At 36.3% G+C, this 18,627-nt stretch overlaps 2 protein-coding genes across 2 annotated transcripts; both read right to left on the minus strand.

Annotated features, from left to right (window-relative positions):
• Positions 1–3,543: 3,543 nt before the first annotated feature.
• Positions 3,544–4,745, minus strand: LOC122011596. Its single transcript, XM_042567978.1, has 2 exons — positions 4,191–4,745; positions 3,544–4,103 (listed from the first exon to the last, which is right to left on the minus strand). The coding sequence occupies exons 1-2, from the start codon at positions 4,604–4,606 to the stop codon at positions 3,620–3,622; spliced, it is 900 nt and encodes a 299-aa protein (XP_042423912.1). The 5' UTR covers positions 4,607–4,745; the 3' UTR covers positions 3,544–3,619.
• A 1,056-nt stretch (positions 4,746–5,801) lies between these two features.
• LOC122012272 (transcription initiation factor IIA subunit 2-like) lies at positions 5,802–13,634 on the minus strand. Its single transcript, XM_042568750.1, has 4 exons — positions 13,422–13,634; positions 9,697–9,833; positions 9,564–9,614; positions 5,802–6,209 (listed from the first exon to the last, which is right to left on the minus strand). Exons 2-4 carry the CDS (start codon positions 9,823–9,825, stop codon positions 6,069–6,071), a joined length of 321 nt encoding a protein of 106 aa, XP_042424684.1. The 5' UTR covers positions 9,826–9,833; positions 13,422–13,634; the 3' UTR covers positions 5,802–6,068.
• Between the last annotated feature and the right edge of the window lie 4,993 nt (positions 13,635–18,627).

Genomic DNA, 18,627 nt, shown 5'->3' on the forward strand with positions numbered 1-18,627 from the left:
GTAAGGTCATCCCTTGAAAAAGTTTAGTTGGTGCAGATTGTATTAGCGGTCTAACTTAGGTTTTGATGAATGATAAGAGAGTTAAGTTAGGTATTTTGTGATCTAATTGCTTTACCGAGTGTGTAGGAATTGACAAGTCCAAAGGACCGGACACCAGGCTGAAATCCAACTAGGATCGCGGGACCGGATAGTTGATGCAAAGTCCAGATAGGTCAACGGGCCGACCAGATATCTGATAGGAAGTCCAGTTAGGTTCGTGGAACTAGACAATTAACAGAAGTCCAGTTAGGTCTGCGAATCGGACAACTGGCATAAAGACCTGGTGGGTCAAGAGGTAAGTCAACAGCAAGCTGGTAAGTTAAAGTAAGTCACTGGAGGAGAGTGGCTAAGTAAGGATGCGTCCTAGGTTGAGAGACAGTAGGCGTCGGTCCAGTTTATGCCCATTTTGGATCCCTAAACTGAGACCTTGACCAGTTCTTGGTTATGGGAGGACAGAACTAATTATTACTCTTTATTATAATTGTGTTAACTTTATTTTGCAGGGTAGATGTTTTAGTTTGGACTCACATTTTGCAGGAAAAATGGAGCACAAAAGCCTTCAGATGAACAGTACCTGAAGGCGCCTTCAAGCATTGGAAGACGTCTTCGAATTGTTCATGGAAGGCGCTTTCAATGGCTATGGAAGGCGCCTTTTGGAGGATAAAAGTTGACCGATTCAGCGATAAGCTTAAGCAAGTTCTAGGATCAGATTTGACCCATTGGAGGCGCCTTCAACGCCCTATGGAAGGCGCCTTTCATGCCCTATTTAAGGCAATCTCGATCAAGCTTCATTCAACAACTACTATACGAGCTACTACGCGTCCATTTGAGGTCCTGACTGCTCCGACTTCTTGTTGCAAAGCTGCTATGCCCGACAACTACTCCAAGGACTTTCGATCGCGACCGACAGATCAACACCGACACTCGTGCGCTCTCACTTCGATCCCTACGTGTTGGTAACAAAGTCATTTTTTGTACTTAATTTTTATAAACGGAAAGTGTAGTTTGTTACACTTTTTCGATCTCTTTGTACTCTATCTCCTCTTTCGGAGGTATCGAAAGAGGTTTTTTAGTAGATTATCCATTGATAGGTCCGCGGGACCTGGGTCTTGGAGTAGGAGTCGTCAAAGGCTCCGAACCAAGTAAACCGCTTGTGTTCATATTATTTTTCATTTGTCCATTCTATTATTCCGCTGCATTCATACCTTGATTTGAAAATCGAAAAGAACAAGATTTTCAAAACTATGTGATTCAACCCCCCCCCCCCCCCCTCCCTCACATGCGACTCGATCCAACAAGCTTAACTACCCAATATAGATTAGTAGTGTTGGATATACGCCTCAAGCATAATATCAATAGAAAGAAAATATATACGACTCTTAAAATTAAGTGGTGGAAGTTAAAAGATGGAAACAAAATATACTTAAGGAAAATATAGGAGTACAAGTATTAGGTGAAATATATGGTGACTCTAATACGTTATAGGATAAGATGATATCAAAGTTGAAAATAGTAACTAAGAGTGTACTTGGTGAGTCAAAGGGACATGCACTACTAAATAAGAAATTTTGATGGTGGAATGAGAAAGTACGAGAGAAAGTGAAAGAAAAAAACGAGCATCTTATAAGAAATTATATATTTTTATGAACGAGGAAAATTTTAAAAAAATATAAATAGCCAAAAAAAGGCTAAGAAACTAGTGAATGAAGTAAAGAATGAAACTTTTAAATAATTATATAAAAATTTAGATACAAAAGAAGAGGAAAAAGATATTTATAGAATAGCTAAAGTGAGAGAAAGGAAGACAAGAGATCTTATTCAAACAAAATATATGAAAGATGAATTTAATAAATACTAGTAAAAGATGAAGAAATAAAAGAGTGGTGGAATAGATATTTTTATTAACTTTTCAATGAAGGTTTATATAACCCACTTAACTTAGATAATTTAAGTATGTCAAATGAGTATAAAAATTTAATTTTTATCGCAGAATTCAAACTTCAGAAGTAGAACAAACTTTAAATAGGATGCATAAAAGAAAAGTCATTTGATCAGATGATATTAGAGGTATAAAAGTGTCTAGGAAAACAAGGTATTGAATGACTTATAAAATTATTTAACATGATATTGAAAATGAAAAAAAATATCTATCAATGGACGGTAAGTACTCTAGTTCTCTTATATAAGAATAAGGGAGACCTATAAAATTATGCAAAGTATACTAGTATTAAACTAATGAGTCATACCATGAAACTTTGGGAAAAAATAATAGAAAAAAGATTAAGAAATGAGAACATGGTGATCAAAAATCAATTTGGGTTAATATCTGGAAAGTCGATAATAGAAGTTATACATTTTAGATAACTAATTGAAAAATATCTGGGACAAAAATAAGATCTACATATAGTATTCATTGACTTAGAAAAAACTTATAATAAAGTCCTAAAAGTAACATATATTGAACTAATTAAGGATATGTACAAAGATTTGATGACCAGAGTAAAGATTTCAGGCAGAGTAATTTAAATATTTCTAATAAAGATAGAGTTATATTAAGGATCAACTCTAAGTTCCTATTTTTTTACACTAATTAAAGATGAAATTACTTTACATATTCAAGACACAATACTGTGGTGGTTGCTGTTTGCATATAATATTATTTTGGTAAATGAAATACGTGAAGGAGTAAATACTAAACTAGAATCTTGACAGGAAACACTAGAAGGGAAAGGTTTTAGACTTAGTAGAATGAAAATAGAATATATAGAATTTAAGTTTATAATATCAGACATAATGAGACAATTATTAAGATAGCAGATGATGAGTTATCCGAAACCGAGAGCGGATCATTTTTACAAAATGATAGCATGATGATTGAAATAGAGGCAAGTGTCAAATGTTTTAAGTGATCATAAGGTACCTTTAAAACTTAAAGGAAAGTTCTATATAACCATAATTATACCTGTTATGTTATATGGAGCTGAATGTTGGACTATGACTCAAGTACATAAGCAAAAAATGAAAATATTAAGGTGAATGTGTGATATACAAGGATGAACATAATAAGAAATGTCATTAGAGAGAAAGTCGGAGTTGTATCTATTGAGGGAAAACTCTGATAAACGTGTTTAAAATGGTATGAGTATATACTTAGACGATCAATAAATGCTCCAGTTAGGTGATGTGAAACTATGACAAACACACATATCAAACGAGAAAGAGAAAAATTAAAAAAGACTTAGTTAATAATAATAAAATAAAATTTATTTAAATATAGATAATGATATAGTAAAAGATAAAATTTAATGATATAAAAAATCTATATAGTTGATCATATAGTGACTAGATTATTATGAAGGTTTGTTGTTGATAAATATTTCCCCCCTCATTTCAAGATATTTTAAATATTTAAAGTAAAAAAAATACATATTTTGCGACCAAGTAATGTTGATACGGTGACAAGTCCAAATCTACAGGCTTACGGTTGGATAACGTCCCTCTACATTTTCGGTGGACACTAGAAAAGGAATAAAAAATAATAATAATAATAATAATAATAACAGAGCTACTTCGCTGTTAATCATTCGATCTTCCATGCGTGCAGGAAGAAGCAAAACTCGGAAGAATGTCCACCTGCAGCGCTAACATCGTCGTTAACCATGACGGCAGCATTGTCGGGCTCGTTTGCTTCAGGCGGCGCGGGGATGGGCTCCGGCAGGCCGGGCTTGAACAAGAAGAGGGCGTGGGTGAGGCCGTGGGGCTTGAAGAGCCAGTCGTGGGCGTCCCAGATGACCTGGACCGGGAGCTGGTCGATCCACACGATCTGGCTGCCGCGGAACTTCCACTGGAGGTTGCCGACGTGGACGAGGACGGCGCCGTCGACGGTGATCCACAGCTCGGTGCCGTCGCGGTCCTTGGTCTGGTCGGAGATGGAATGCTCCACCACGATGTCGTGTTCCTTGCTTCGCTGGCTATCGAACTTGGCCCGCGCGGCGAAGCTTCGCTTTCCTAAGACCGTCTCCTTCTTCGACACCAGCGCCGCCTCCTCCAACGACGGCCGCGACCTTGCTCAAGATTCCAACCCCAAATTATGTGAACATTAAGAGCAAATTTCCAAATAAAGAAAAGAAAGCGGTTTAAACGGATCAGACTTGGTTTTCTTGTATGCCTTCTTCTTCCTGTCGCCGATCAACAGCACCACCTCGTCGCCGGAGACAACGGCGACGAAATATCCTTCGTAGGGCTCCGGCCCGTCGGTGAACTTAGCCAGACGGAAGTTCCACGACACGTCGACATGGCTTCCGTCAACGTCGAAGGACTTGGAGCCTTTCTTGCTCCAGAAAGGCCATGGCTTCATCTCCACTTTGCATGTCGCCGCGCCGTGGTTGCCGTCGATCGACACCGAGAGCGAGTGGTGCATCAGGTTCTTGCTCCACACCACCGTCACGGCACGGAGCGCGCCGCCGATCTTGGCCCGGTACGTCGAGATCACGGAGCACTGCGGCGCCTTGCCGCCGCTGCTGCTGCACGTGGCCAGGTCGTCGTTGATCCCAGGATCCTGATCCATCTGCGGTTCGATTTCTTCGCGAAAGATCTCGATAGATTAATTTTCATTTATTTGAAACCTTATGCAAACTATATATGCTTGTTCATCGATTGCGCGGTTGATTCATGTTCTTCTTTCCCTGAGATCACGATGGGGAATGATTCATAGATTTCATCCAAAAAAAAAAAAAAAATCTTCTCTACGGAATCCCCCCTGTTTTCTTTTGGACACTGTAGACGAGATAGAAGGGAATCAAAATGGAGAATCACCGAGAGCACATTAGAAAAAGTATAAACAAAGAACAAAAAAAACTGAAAGAAAATAGAATTTCCCACCTTTAATTTGAATCCTTCGTTAAATATAACCCAGTGGGAGTGCCAATCAATTGCATCATAATTCTAGCGATCTTCCTCTTCTGCAAATCAAATGCTTTTGCAAGGCAATTGGATTTGGAACACTGCTGCACGCGTGAAAAATCTTGAGTTGAAAATTAAACAGGGGTAGATATTCTTACTTGTTATTGCATTGGAATTCTAAAGAAGCCAAAAATGAGTTGATGATCAAAAGCAAAGAGTTTCGAGAATTGGAGTTGATCCTAAAATCAAGGAAGCATTTTCTGTGATCTCTCCTCAATTTGACATTGGAGGATGACCATGTCAACCGTGGTGCTTTTCGTATTCTGCACTGACCCGTTAAACAAGTCAATGAACATTAATCGAAAACTCGTGGATCAGATTAGATTTTGCTTCTCAATTTAACCCGTTAAACAGATAGATTCAATCTATTTTTTGAAGCACGGGGTGTCATGGTCCAAATCACCTCTCACCACCATGCTCCGAAAAAAGACTGAAGGTTAAATATAAAAAATGTGGAGGAGAGAAAACTTTTCCCTCTACATGGCCTCATCCACTCTGTCTCTTTCTATATTCTGCATATCTAACACGAACATGTGAATCTCTGGAATATTTTTCAAAATTAAATAATTTCAGTGGCCGTGTAGAAACATGTTAGAATTAAGTCAATATGAATGATACGATTTACAATTGGATTAATATACTACTTTTTGCACACACGTGCATGGTGTGAAAAAAGTAAGCCTCAAAAATTTTAATTCTTCAACCAGTGGAGGCTTGAGAAAATTGATGAGCAGAACTTACCAGTTTGATGCATGTTTCTTGGTTCTCCTGCTTGACAGAGGTAAATTACATTCCCGAGCTGAATAAACGTGTATGCATTAAATTCAATGTTCAACAAGTACTGACGTCGTCGAACTGAACTAAATACTAATGTTTGCTGAAATTATTATAGGAGCACACAGATAACCCACATAATGAGCCATCTCACGGGGTTCAAGTCAGATACATAAAATAAACTTGCCAGAAACCAAGTTTGGCAGAGGGATCAGTGTCTTTCAATTCACAAGGAAGATAACTTTTACACGCACACACATCGATGATCCTAGGAGAAGAAAATGAGACGACTCTCACTGTGATAGTAACTTGGAGTCACATGCGACTATCTTCACTCTCCTTGCTTGATCATTAAATTCATCGCTTTTGAAAGTTGCGTCTTGTAAGATGAACGTCCAAACATTATCACAGAACCTGTAAGTGTGCAGATGACCCTGCAGAACAATCTCAGAGTTTCAGAAGGATCCAAATTAGCAGATTATCAACAAAAATGCAAGGTTTAGAATCAGAAAAGATGGATGCTGAATAGATAGAAGTATTGATACTTGTTGGTGATAGCATATAACGAGTTTTCACAAGCCCAAGAAATAGGTCAGTGGGTTGGTTGTCCTAGTATAAAGTAATGATAGCTCCTTACAGCGAAGGGGACTAAAGGTCATGAGAATATTTATAGGAGTGGGAAACACATCTTACTCCATGACAGAAAATCATGGTCAAGAGAACATGTTTAATCAGTTTATAAAACAATTATATAAATTAACCCTTTATTAACAGCTTGTGCTTTATGAAAAATGGTTAGCAAGTAAAACTTATTGTGGTATCAGAGCTGAAGACAAGTTGTGCCTAAATCTTTGCCAATTTTAGTAATCGAAGAATAGGTTGTAAATGAACCGAACGATCGTGAACAAACTTGGTGTTTGATAAGAACTTTGTTGTGCCCAAAAGGATGTCCACATATCTCCATAATGGTATGATATTGTCCACTTTGGGTTTAGACCCTCATGGCTTTGCTCTTGGGCTCTCCCTAAGGCCTTATGCCAATGGAAATATCCTACATCTTTTTAACCCCATGATCTTTCCCAAATCTTTCCAATGTGAGGCTTTGATTGAATCCCAACAATCCTCCGCTCAAACGAAGGACCACAATTACTCTTATAGTCTGGGCTTCCGCGCGAGCATCCGGTTATCCTGACCTGCTTTGGACCTCCCGGTGAGCATCCGCATCCGGTCACTCTTGACCTACTCCGGGTCTCCCTGCGAGCATCCGGTCACCCTGACCGACTCGCCTCCTTGCAAGTATCCGGTCACCCTAACCTGCTCCAGGTCTCCCCGTGAGTATCCGATCACCTTGACCTACTCCAGGCCTCCCCGTGAGTATCCGGTCACCCTGACATGCTTCGGGCCTCCCCGTGAGCATTCGGTCACCCTGACCTACTTGCCCCTTGCAAGTATCCGGTTACTCTGACCTGCTCCGAGCCCCCCACAAGCATCCGGTCACCTTGACCTGCTCCGGGCCTCCCCACGAGCATCTGGCCACTCATGACCAGCTCCGGGCCTACCCTCAACTTCGTTCAAGGCCACCCCACATTGCATCTGGTATGGACCATGGTTCTGATACCATTTGTTGTGCCTAAAGGATGTCCACATATCTCCACAATGGCATGATATTGTCCACTTTGGGCCTAGGCCCTCATGACTTTACTCTTGGGCTCTCTCCAAAAGGCCTCATACCAATGGAGATATCCTACATCCTTTTAACCCCATGATTTTTCCGAAATCTTTCCAATGTGGAACTTTGATTGCATCCCAACAAACTTGTTTATGTTTATTCAATATACACAAGATCAATTAAATGAACAAGCTCGAACAACTCGTTTAACTAAACGAATAAACTTGAACACATGTGTTCAGCTCGTTAACGTTCGTGAATATTTATGAACCATGTTCGTCAATAAAACTCTCATCAACTTACTAAATAAATAAAGAAACTTTCAAAATGAATAAATAAATTTGTATTATTAAACTCAATAACTAATCAAACAAGCTTGAATTGAGAGTTCGATAACATTTAAACGAGCCAAGCTCAAACCAAACTCAAGCTCATAAAAAAGAAACCAAGCCAAGCTTGCACAATCATTTTAACAGCTTGATTCATTTTCGGCTCGGCTCGGCTCGACTCGACTCAGTTACCTTATCAAACAAGCTTGAATATCACAAAGCTTGGCTCGGCTTGGCTTTTGTTTATTGCCCTATCGAAGAATAAGTATCCGACATTGAGTTAGTACATGGGTATGGGACACATGCCCATGGCAATTGCCTACTCTAGTAATATAAAAGGGATAGTCTAGTCCCTTTGCTAACAGTCCAAACTTTGAACTTTTAATATAAGCAATGAACCAACAGAATTGCCATAATCAATGAGCTACGCAGAAGTGATCAATAAGAGTTCATTTGTAATTAAAACACTAAATGAACAAACCTGAACATTTCCTTAAGCTCAGGCTATAAATAAATCGAACATGAATATAACTAAACTCAGCTCATCAATTTTCATTTAAAGCTCTAAATGTTTTCAAACTTGAGCCAAATTGTCCAATTCAAGAACCAAGATATTATAACTTGGTTTGATGAGACAACTAACTCATTATCTATCTATCTATCTATCTAATCTAATCTAATCTTGCATCACTCGTCAAGCAAGCACCTGTAATCCAACAAATATGGCATGCGGTCTTGTCAACATGAAGCACCTAATAGATAACAATAGATCAAAATATATATACATGAGATTGTACAATAACAACAACCAAGCCTTATCCCATAAATAGGTTGGCTATATGACTCCAGGAGATTATGATCATAAATAATGAAGGTTTGTGTTACTTATTGTATAAAACAAGAGCATATGCAGCAGGATCAAAGAAATTCATCTTTGCGTGGCCAATAAGAAGAAAATGAGAAAAACAGAGTTAGGGATGCTGCAGACAACAAGGGCACAAGAATACTTTCCTATTTCTTCTTCACAATAGTACATCAAACTTAAAAATGGCATTCAGCTGTCAGCTTCAAGGATTAAATTGCAAGAAAGAAGGAATAGTTAAAACAGGAAATTGATCAGGTACAACATAGTTCAGTGTATACTAGCCACATATAAATAATGCCAATTGATAGTTGTCGCACCAATGATACCCTTAGTCATAAGAATTTAGATCTACTAGGGTTTCTCTAGGTACATGGGACGGCATGTTACAATTACAGGAGCTTAGGACTACAAATCCCCTGGACATGTAATAGAGAACTTGCAACCTTATTTCAGACAAGGTCCTATTAGGCTTAAAATATATATATATATCACCATGACCTATATGGAAAATGTTTATCATAAGTAACTAAAGCAATTGACAAAGCAGTTCATTCCATCTTCCATTTTTTCAGGGTGTTCAGATTTGAAACCTAGTGGAGAGGATAACCAACAACTCGATATGGAGTTTGTCAGTGTAACTAAAGTTCTTACAAAACTCCATTCTTGGTTTCTAAAAAAATCAGATACAAGATTTCACATATCATACTTATATTTGATTGATAAAGAACATCATGCTCAAATGGGAAGGGATAATGAAGAGTCAAAAGCACAAGTATCCTAAGGAGCATCAATTTAGATTTATGTTAAAAAAAAAAGGTTAGATCAACAGCAGCATAAAATATTAAACATAAGAGGAGATCAAAGAGCCTCACTGAAATGAGTATTGCATTAAAGAGTATCTAAAATGGTAGCTATAAACTTTTACCTTGATAGTAACTTTGCTCTTCACTTGAGTCTCCAAAGCCTCAGTCATAGACTGGAAAAAGATAATATCAGCACATTTATATGACCTCAGAAGTTCCTGAAGAATTTTGACAACTGCTAAGAAATTAGCTCACCCTATCAAACTGCATAAGAACTTGAATAGCAAGCTCTGGGCTCAAAGCTCCTGTTGAAACCATCTCATCTAGAGTTTCTGTCAAACACATACCAATACTGGACCTTCGGTACAATTCAAATGTGGCCATAGTTTATTCTAGCATACCAAAAATTGATGGTTAATGAGTTTTCAGAAAATAAAAAATATATAATTGAATGTTAATCAATGACAAAAGACAATGATTGCAAAAGGAAAACCATGCCAATGTAATTGACAACATGAGACAAAGAAGTTTTGCTCAATTGTTTATATTGGGAAGGCAGTGGACAATCTTTTTAAAGTGGCCACCACCATACCAAAAATGAATCCACCTCTGCCATAAAATACCCTAATCAATATTATGAAGCGAACCAATATAGTGGCATGGCTACAGAAGTACTATTAACAGAAAAAGACATGGTCATTTGGTATAGTAAGAAAGCAAAAGATGTGTAGTTTACTTTGCCAAGCATATACATAAGTCATACTTAATACAACATAACTAGGAAATCTTTGTTCTATGACAATCTTCAACACAGCTTTAGCATTATGCAAACTAAGAAGTTCTTAATACAAAAGAGTAAACATTAAAATAAAAAAAAATATAGTATCTCATTATGCCTTCATATCATTCATATCCAACATTATTGATATATGTTTAATCTAATCAAACAACTTATGTATGTCTGAGGTAGGACTTCTATTGTTGTATATTCTCTTCCATTTTAGAAAGATTGATCAAACTATAAATGATCAGAAAAGCTGTTGAAAAAATCATGATACCCAATTTTTTGTTGACTTCACCATCCTTTCTTTTCGAATGGTAAATGAACTTTGTGTTTTTTGTTTTTCTACTCCTTGTTTAGACATTAGTGTATCAAAAACAGAGAGAAATTGAAGAGACACCTAATGCTCCTTGTATCAGTGGGTGCATAGTAGTTTTCTCATAAACGATAAAATTCAAATTTTTCTTAAGAAAGTTAAAAACATCAATAATACAGTACCCTGAGGACGTGCCAACTAGCTGATCTGGTAAGGACCTTGTAAGTTTTTAATAAGGGCATGTAATCAAATCCCTCTTTGATCAAATAAATATACTATAACTAATAGATTTGCCTCCAGTATGTGCTGGAAAAAATACAAATTCTTTCTAGAGAAATGTATGTCATCACTAGATGAAAATGGCAGACAAAGCTACTTAAAACTATAGAAAATTTTCATAGGAAAAGAATAATTTCTCAATTTTTACTTCTTGAATGCCATTTTTTTCCCTTGAAAAAAAACCCAGAGAATCTAACTAACCTTAGTGGGAACATTGCTATGAATAAACTTCACATACAATAATAAGGCCAATCAAACTAGGGAGCGGGAGCAGGAATGAACCCAACAATATTCAGAACAATTAAAACATCACTTTTCATAGGAATTTTTGGCCTAGTTTGTTTAATGTTAAACAGGAATTCAAAGGATAGTGCAGCAATCACAATAATGATGAGATAATGCTTAGAAATATTCTTGCAAAAAAAAGGAGAAAAAAATACAAGAGACAGAAAAGATATTACTGAATGATTAATGCCTATTTTCATTTCTATGGGAAAAACAATCAACTCTGTTACACAATTGAGCAAACACCTCAAAATACAAACTATAAACCATACAACTACCGAAATTGAAAACTATATCATAAACAACAATATATGATTCTGACAATTTGGACAAGCATCAACCTATCCTCTTTTTATTAAATGAATTTCCTATTATGTATATATGAACGTAAAAATTTATCTCCAAACTAAATGGATTCTTTTAGTTAATTAATATTTACTATAAGGATAATCAAACTAAAGAAAGTAACAAAAACATATGAGAACCTGAATGATTTCAATCTAAAGAATGCCAAAAATGTAACATGATTGCATTTTGAGGAGTCCCAAGTATTTCACTTAAAAGATTCACGATTTCAGAAACATGGTCATGAAAGATATGCCAAATCTAATTAGCAATTCATGTGAAAGCATACAAAATCCAGTCTCACCTTATATGTTTATAACTAATGATTTCCTAATTCCAATACAAAACAATGGATTCAAATAAACTTAATATTTTCATGCACAAGTCAGAATTCACAGAAATTTGCAATGCTCAAAGGTAAATAGTTGGATGCACCTCAAATTATAATCCCATATCCAAATATCATTTAAAAAAAAAATCAAAATCTATAGATTCTGCTTATATTGTCCTTGCCAACATAAAATTTTCACATTAATTATCGCACTTCAATTTAACCCCGTTGCTGACACATCTAGATAAGATCCTCAAACAGGACTGGATAAGTAGAATAGAAACACAGGATCTCTAGTAGATTATACCACCTGTTGCCTGCCTCTTGGGAAGCTAACTATGGATCAGGACCATTGACCTGAGCTTTCTACATCCACACACCAAACATGAAAATTTGTTCCTAAACATGCCTCCTACTTAAGATCTGCAAATAGCATCTCATGTCAAACCATTTGGAAAGACACTTGACCCAATACATGCAACAAATTAATGCTAATTCTGATATAATGCAAACTCCTAAATCCTAATTACAGGGAAATATTTCAATTAACCGCATCATTTTCTAGATTCTTAGTTGCTTAAACCTTCGATAACTAGGTACTTTCGACATCACTTCCCCCTTTGAAAGAAAATACTTATCCTCATGGACAATGTAAGGGTAGGACTATGGCACAAATCTGACCTAATAGTAATGAAGCGATCTAGGCTGCTTTCTCTCATTTAGTAGCTTTTCCCTTTTTAGTTTGGGCTAATGACAAGATGCTTTCTAGAGACAAAAGGAAGAGCACATTATGATGCAGCAATGTGCACTTTTCAATCTAAAATTGTAACTTATATTTAATAAAATTGTCTCAATAATTCAATAAAACTAATTAAATTGAGGAGTTGTTGCAACCAAAATCTGCTGTTAACTATGAAGTTAAGTAAGAAAATATAGATCAAAATCGGTAATTAGCCATCAACCTAAAGCAATGAAAATGCAGTTCAGCAAGCAGCATATTATCATGGAAAGAAATTTAGGGAAATTATTGTTTGTCCATTTAATAAATTATGTATTCATCTCTTCAACAGGTAACAAACAAGTTAATCTCGTGCTAGAACAAAAAAATAGACAAATAAATTATCGAAGCCCGAATATATAAGAAGAACATTCGAATAACCAGTATCTGCGCTTATGATCATATAAGTCCAATGCCATTTTTTCAATCCTTAGGTTAATTATCTTCCTGATTTCCTTTCTAAGATTCTAATTTAAATCACACAAATCACCTGGCAAGTTTGATTAATGGGAAGAGAAAATAAGAAGATTCAACACAAGTCTTTCCAGCAGGAAAAGTCTAAAAAAGAAACAAAATACGCCTTTTCAGTCTGAAAAAGAAACCTTATTTACCATTCCACAAGTCGAACAGAGAATAAATCCAATTAACCACAACGAAGAAGATAGAGATCCAGAATAAAGAAATCAAGGCAGAATTAGCTATTTTCAGGTCATCAAAAACAGACCTATGCCTAAACCTAAATCCAAGACCAAACCATGGAATATAAGAATTCAAATAGGGAGTGTTTTCGACACAAACAGCATAGAGCTTAACATGGAGAGCAACGGATATTCATATATATATTTCTGAAACGGAAGAAAATGACCTCGAATCGCGAGATCTTGAGCTAAGCCTTGACCGTCGGAACCCTACTCGCCGCCGAGGGGGAGAACGTGAGCCCGGGGGTTTATAGCACGGGTATGATAGCGCCGGCGACAGGAGAGCGAGGTGGGAGAAGAAAAAGAGTGAGAGAGATCGGTTCCCAATGGTGGGATTCAAATCAAGGGTTTTATAGGGGCTATTGATTCGGGAGGAAGACAATATATAGGTCGAGATAAAAGGAAGCCTCGTGGAACTCCATTTTCCGATCGGATAGTCCGCATAGTAAACTCCATGCGGAACGTGGATCCGCCGTCCGTTGTCTCGATAAATGGAATCCTCACCGTCAGATAATGGAGTCGGAGCCCGACTCGAATCTGGGTCGCATTTCTGCGAGACGATGGCAGAGTCAAATCGGTTCGACTCGCCGGGTCGAAAAGACGATTATTACATATCGAGATAAAGCAGTAATTATTTGATATTTGTGATTCTACACTGTTAGATCGCATTTATTCCTCACGTTAATTTACGAAATTTCACATCAAATTATAAAATTTATGCAAAACTAGTTATTCATCTGTGCAATATTGCACAATTAATTTACATATATCTCACGAATTTCAATCACTAAATTTAGCAGAGCTAATGCTTAATTTTTTAAATCATTTCAAGGTTAATTACTTGGCCTTTGAAGAGAAACATACTGTTAGATCAGATCCGACTAGAGGGGATTAATAGACAATCTATAAAATAAGTTAAAATTCTCTCTTTTTTTCTTACTTAGCAAAGACACATAATTAATTAAAAATAAAGAAGAGATTTATGATTTACTTTGTTACAAAATAAGTGATTGTTAATACAAAACAATTGAAAGTACTAAAAGAAAACTCCTTTGATAATAGTCGAAGATGAAGAAACCTCTTACAATAATTAGAAACTTAGAAATGAAATACAAAGTTGATTCTACATGTGTGTTATTGAACTCTTAACTCTAAGATGTTATTTATAGCATTCTGGTCAGAAGTGATCATTGCTAATGTGGCATTGAAAGTACCTCTAATGATATTCCACGCCTCCAATGAGATAAAATCTCATCCTCATCACAATGACTCAACAGCAGTTCCACGACATTGGAGGCGCTTTCAATTGACCTAAGGTGCCTTGATTACTGTTTATCCGAGGCACCTTAGTCAATTGAGGCATCTCCATTCCCTTTTGCAACAGTTTATCTACTAGATACCCCGAGGCGCCTCCAATCATCTGAGGCACCTCGGGTGTTCGAGTCTTCATAGTCAACTTCCCAGTTGATCATTTTCGAACTTCATCGCTTGGGTGATACTTTGGTTGTCTAAAGTTGAGCTCACCCGAAACCCAACTCCGACCTTCTCCTCGAGCAGACTTCCTTCTGGTTTCTCATCCCTCAAATAGGTCACACGAGTCTTTTTCGCTTCACCGATGTACTCTTCTGCAGCTCCTCATCACTCGGATGTACTGAACTCGTTGACTCTCTTCTCGTGTTATCTTTCTCGCTCATTGCACCTTCCACTCAATTTTTTTGTATTTCTAAGTACTTGCACAATCAAACACAAGTATCAAAAACACAATATTTAACTTAACTCGGTTGATCACATCAAAATTAACCCGGAGTATTTACAAACTTCCACTTTTTGATGTACATCAACCCGAGTTAAGGTTAAGACTAACAAACAAGAAATATGATTTATAAAAAAATAATCATAACATCAAATATTGTAATTAAGTATAATTATTAAATATTGTAATTAAGAACAATTGATAACTTTGTAATCTCCCTCTTAACGTGTCATAATTTCTCCCCCTTTAATCACATAAAAAAATTAGGAAAAAAATAATAAAAGAAAATTTGATAAAATTTTCTAGGGGTTGTTCAAAGATTATGACAAAAGGCGAATACGCTCGCCCCCAACGCCCCCCCGCCAACCTGTCCCAAGACCAACACAGAGGAGGTAAGAGGTTGTTCAAAGATGATCCAAGGTTCTGTATTTTTATCAAAATTATTTTTCAAATAAAATTATTTTAAAAAATAAAATCTCAGATTTTCCAAAAACTAATTTGAAAAATATTTTTAAGTTTTAAAAAATATTGAAACTTTTTTTAAATAGGAAACATAATTATTCTGGTCTTATAAAAAATCTCAGTGAGAAAATTATTTTTCTTTAGTTAGAAAATATTTTTTTACATGTTTTACAAAAAAAAAAAATACTTAAAAATAAATTTTTTACTTCTAAAACTCTTAATTATTTTTTTAAACATTCAAAATCAACCCGTTATATTAGGAAAAAAAATAAAATTTTCAAAAGTTAATTTCAGAAAACTTTCAAATTTAAAATTTTAATTTTTATTAAAAAAATTATAAAAAATATTTAATCTTCGAAAAATCTCAAAAAAAATTCCCACCAATAGATAATATAATTTTTTATCGCAAAACAAGTTAAACGGAAAGAAAATCAAACATAAAGGGTACAAACAATTAATTTAGCCAATGCTTTAAAAATTCAACTAAGTTAATTTCAAACATGCATATAAAATCAGTTTAGTAGACTAAAATAAAATTTAATATCCAAAATAAATTATTACCTACTGCATTAATTAAATATCTTTTTTTCAAAATATTATTTTTAACATCTTTTATAATTTGACCCGTATAATTTCTAATATATCAATTATTCCCCTCATTATATCTAAATTTTTTTTTAGAGCTTATAAGTAATTTGAGCGTTCCTACTCTAACATTTCTATTTTATTTTTTAATCTCACATTTTTAGTTATAACTTTATCAAACTCTTCCTTTAAGCATATATTTAATATTTTATTTTCAAAGTCAATGCTAATCCTTTTTAGATTCACATACTTAGTTCATAATTTACATAAGATATACTTAAACATTTTAATTTATTACATCATATAATTGGTTAGAAGGTAAGAGTTGTATCTCACTTATCGTGTCGGACTCGTAGGTGCACGCTCCCCCTTCATTAATGCTCTCTACTAAGGTGTCTTCGACTTCTAATTCTTGATGACTAGCCATTAGTGGTAGCTCGGTGTATTCTTCTTTTTTGGACTCAGATGATGATAATTCGCTCCACGTTGCTTTGAGGTTCTTGTGATGGAATTTCTTGACCCTTTTTCCTTTCTTTTCCTTTGTTTTTTAATCTTGGACAATTGTAATTGCCCTTGATATGCCTTTTTACTTGACAGTTGTAGCTGATGGAATTATAATAGAAATTTATTATACGAAACAATAAATCATATCTCGTTGCAGCGAAATTCGAAGAGGAGAAAATGCTAGATGGAGGAAGACATCTCTTACTATCGGAAGAGCGATCACAGAATTAGAAAGTTCTCCGCAATTCTACAAATCAAATCTTGTAGCCTCGAATGTTCTTCTTCTACGTGAAAATGAATCTCACGTTCACAACCCCTCTCCTTTTTTTCCTCGTGAACTACCCTTGGACGCACCCTTTATAATGGGAATTATCCCAGGGATAAAAGGGACTTTTTTCCAAAAGAAAGTGGCCAACGTGAGCATGCCCACGTTCCCATTTCCTACATTTTCTACTCGTCCAAGGTAAGTCACTAAGATTAGTTAGTCACACAGACTAAATAAGTCGCATAGACTATATAAGGGTTTAGTCACAAAGACTATATCAAAACATCTAATCCATACTTAGAGAAAATGGTTCATGCGGCAGTAAACACACTAAGCGATAGTTGCTAAGAAGATTGTTACACCTTACATAGCCGCTCTCAGAGCGATCAATGTTAATAATGTTGTTACACTTTACTTAGCCGCTCTTCCAAATGAATTAGAGACATACTCATCATGACACATAACATCTTTTCTGGCGGTACATATCCATTATCCAGGAAACATAAACGAATAGCCATGAACAATATACAAATACCCTTTCTCGAACGTCGATCTAAGTTAGGCAAAATACTTGTAAAACAACAAAAAAGAAATGAATAAAATAAAGATAAAGGCAATAAATATTTACTTGATTTGCAATCAGAGAATTGCTAATTAAGACAAATAAAGCTCACTAAGGTCTCCTTCTTCTAAAGGCGGAGTGGCCTCTTACAACGTTGAAAGTATAAAAATAAAGAACAAAACTAGAAGTGTAAGCATAGAAGTTGTTACAAATGTTGTTCTAATTACAAAAATCAGGACTGCATTTATAAGCCTAATCCGGGCGCCTAGAAGGGTTCCGGGCACCTGGGTATGGATAAAGTTTATCCACATCGCAACGAATCGCGACAAAACGGGTCTGGATAAAATTTTCGGTCTGGGCGCCTGGAAGGGTTTCGAGCGCCCAAACCGCCTTCTCACAGGGGCGCCTTGGCAAGGCACCCCGGCTGAACTTGACCGGTCTGGGAGCCCAGACCATGGTCAACTTGGTAGGATCGAATGAGTGTGATAGAGGGGGGGATGAATATTGCACTCTTTAAAAACTTTTCTTTTACTTGTTTAAATCAAAGTCGTGCAACGGAAAATAAAGAAGAGGTTCGGTTACTTGGTTCGGAGCCTAGGTCAACTCCTACTCCAAGGTTCGCGATCCTTGATTGTATCGTTGGGCAATCCACTAAAACTCTTTTCTCCGAAAACCTCGGAGAGAAGCAGATCGTACAATGAAATGTGTAAGATAGTAACAGCCTACTATCTTACTTTAGATTAAGTACAAAACAAGCTAAATAAATATACCGATTACTTAGATAGAAGATGCAGCTCGATCGGTACTTCTTGGATGGTATAGCAGCTTGCTTGATGGATGCATAGAAGATTAGTAGCATGAATAATAGCTTGCACAGAGGTGAACTTCGAACAGATCTGATTTTGTTGCACAGCCTCGGACCTCAAGCTCACTTTTATAAGAGTCGTTAACATTCGGTCGACCAATCCCTATGTTCGGTCAACCGAACCAGCTCCCTTCCATCTTCGCTGAGATCTGATGCTGATTCGATCTTCAGCACTTAATGACATTAAAGTGTTTGGTCGACCGATAAACCTTTTCGGTCGACCGAACAGAGAACCTTCCCTGTTTCTTTAGTTGGATTAGCGACTTTAGGTTGTTCCTTTCAAGAACACGACCTCACTGTCGCTCCTCCAATTGCATACCTCAACTTATCTGCCAAACATTGGTCCTCCAAACTTGTTTGGACTTTACCTACTCAGT

This window comes from Zingiber officinale, chromosome 8A, assembly GCF_018446385.1.
Source record: "Zingiber officinale cultivar Zhangliang chromosome 8A, Zo_v1.1, whole genome shotgun sequence".
Classification (NCBI taxonomy): domain Eukaryota; kingdom Viridiplantae; phylum Streptophyta; class Magnoliopsida; order Zingiberales; family Zingiberaceae; genus Zingiber; species Zingiber officinale.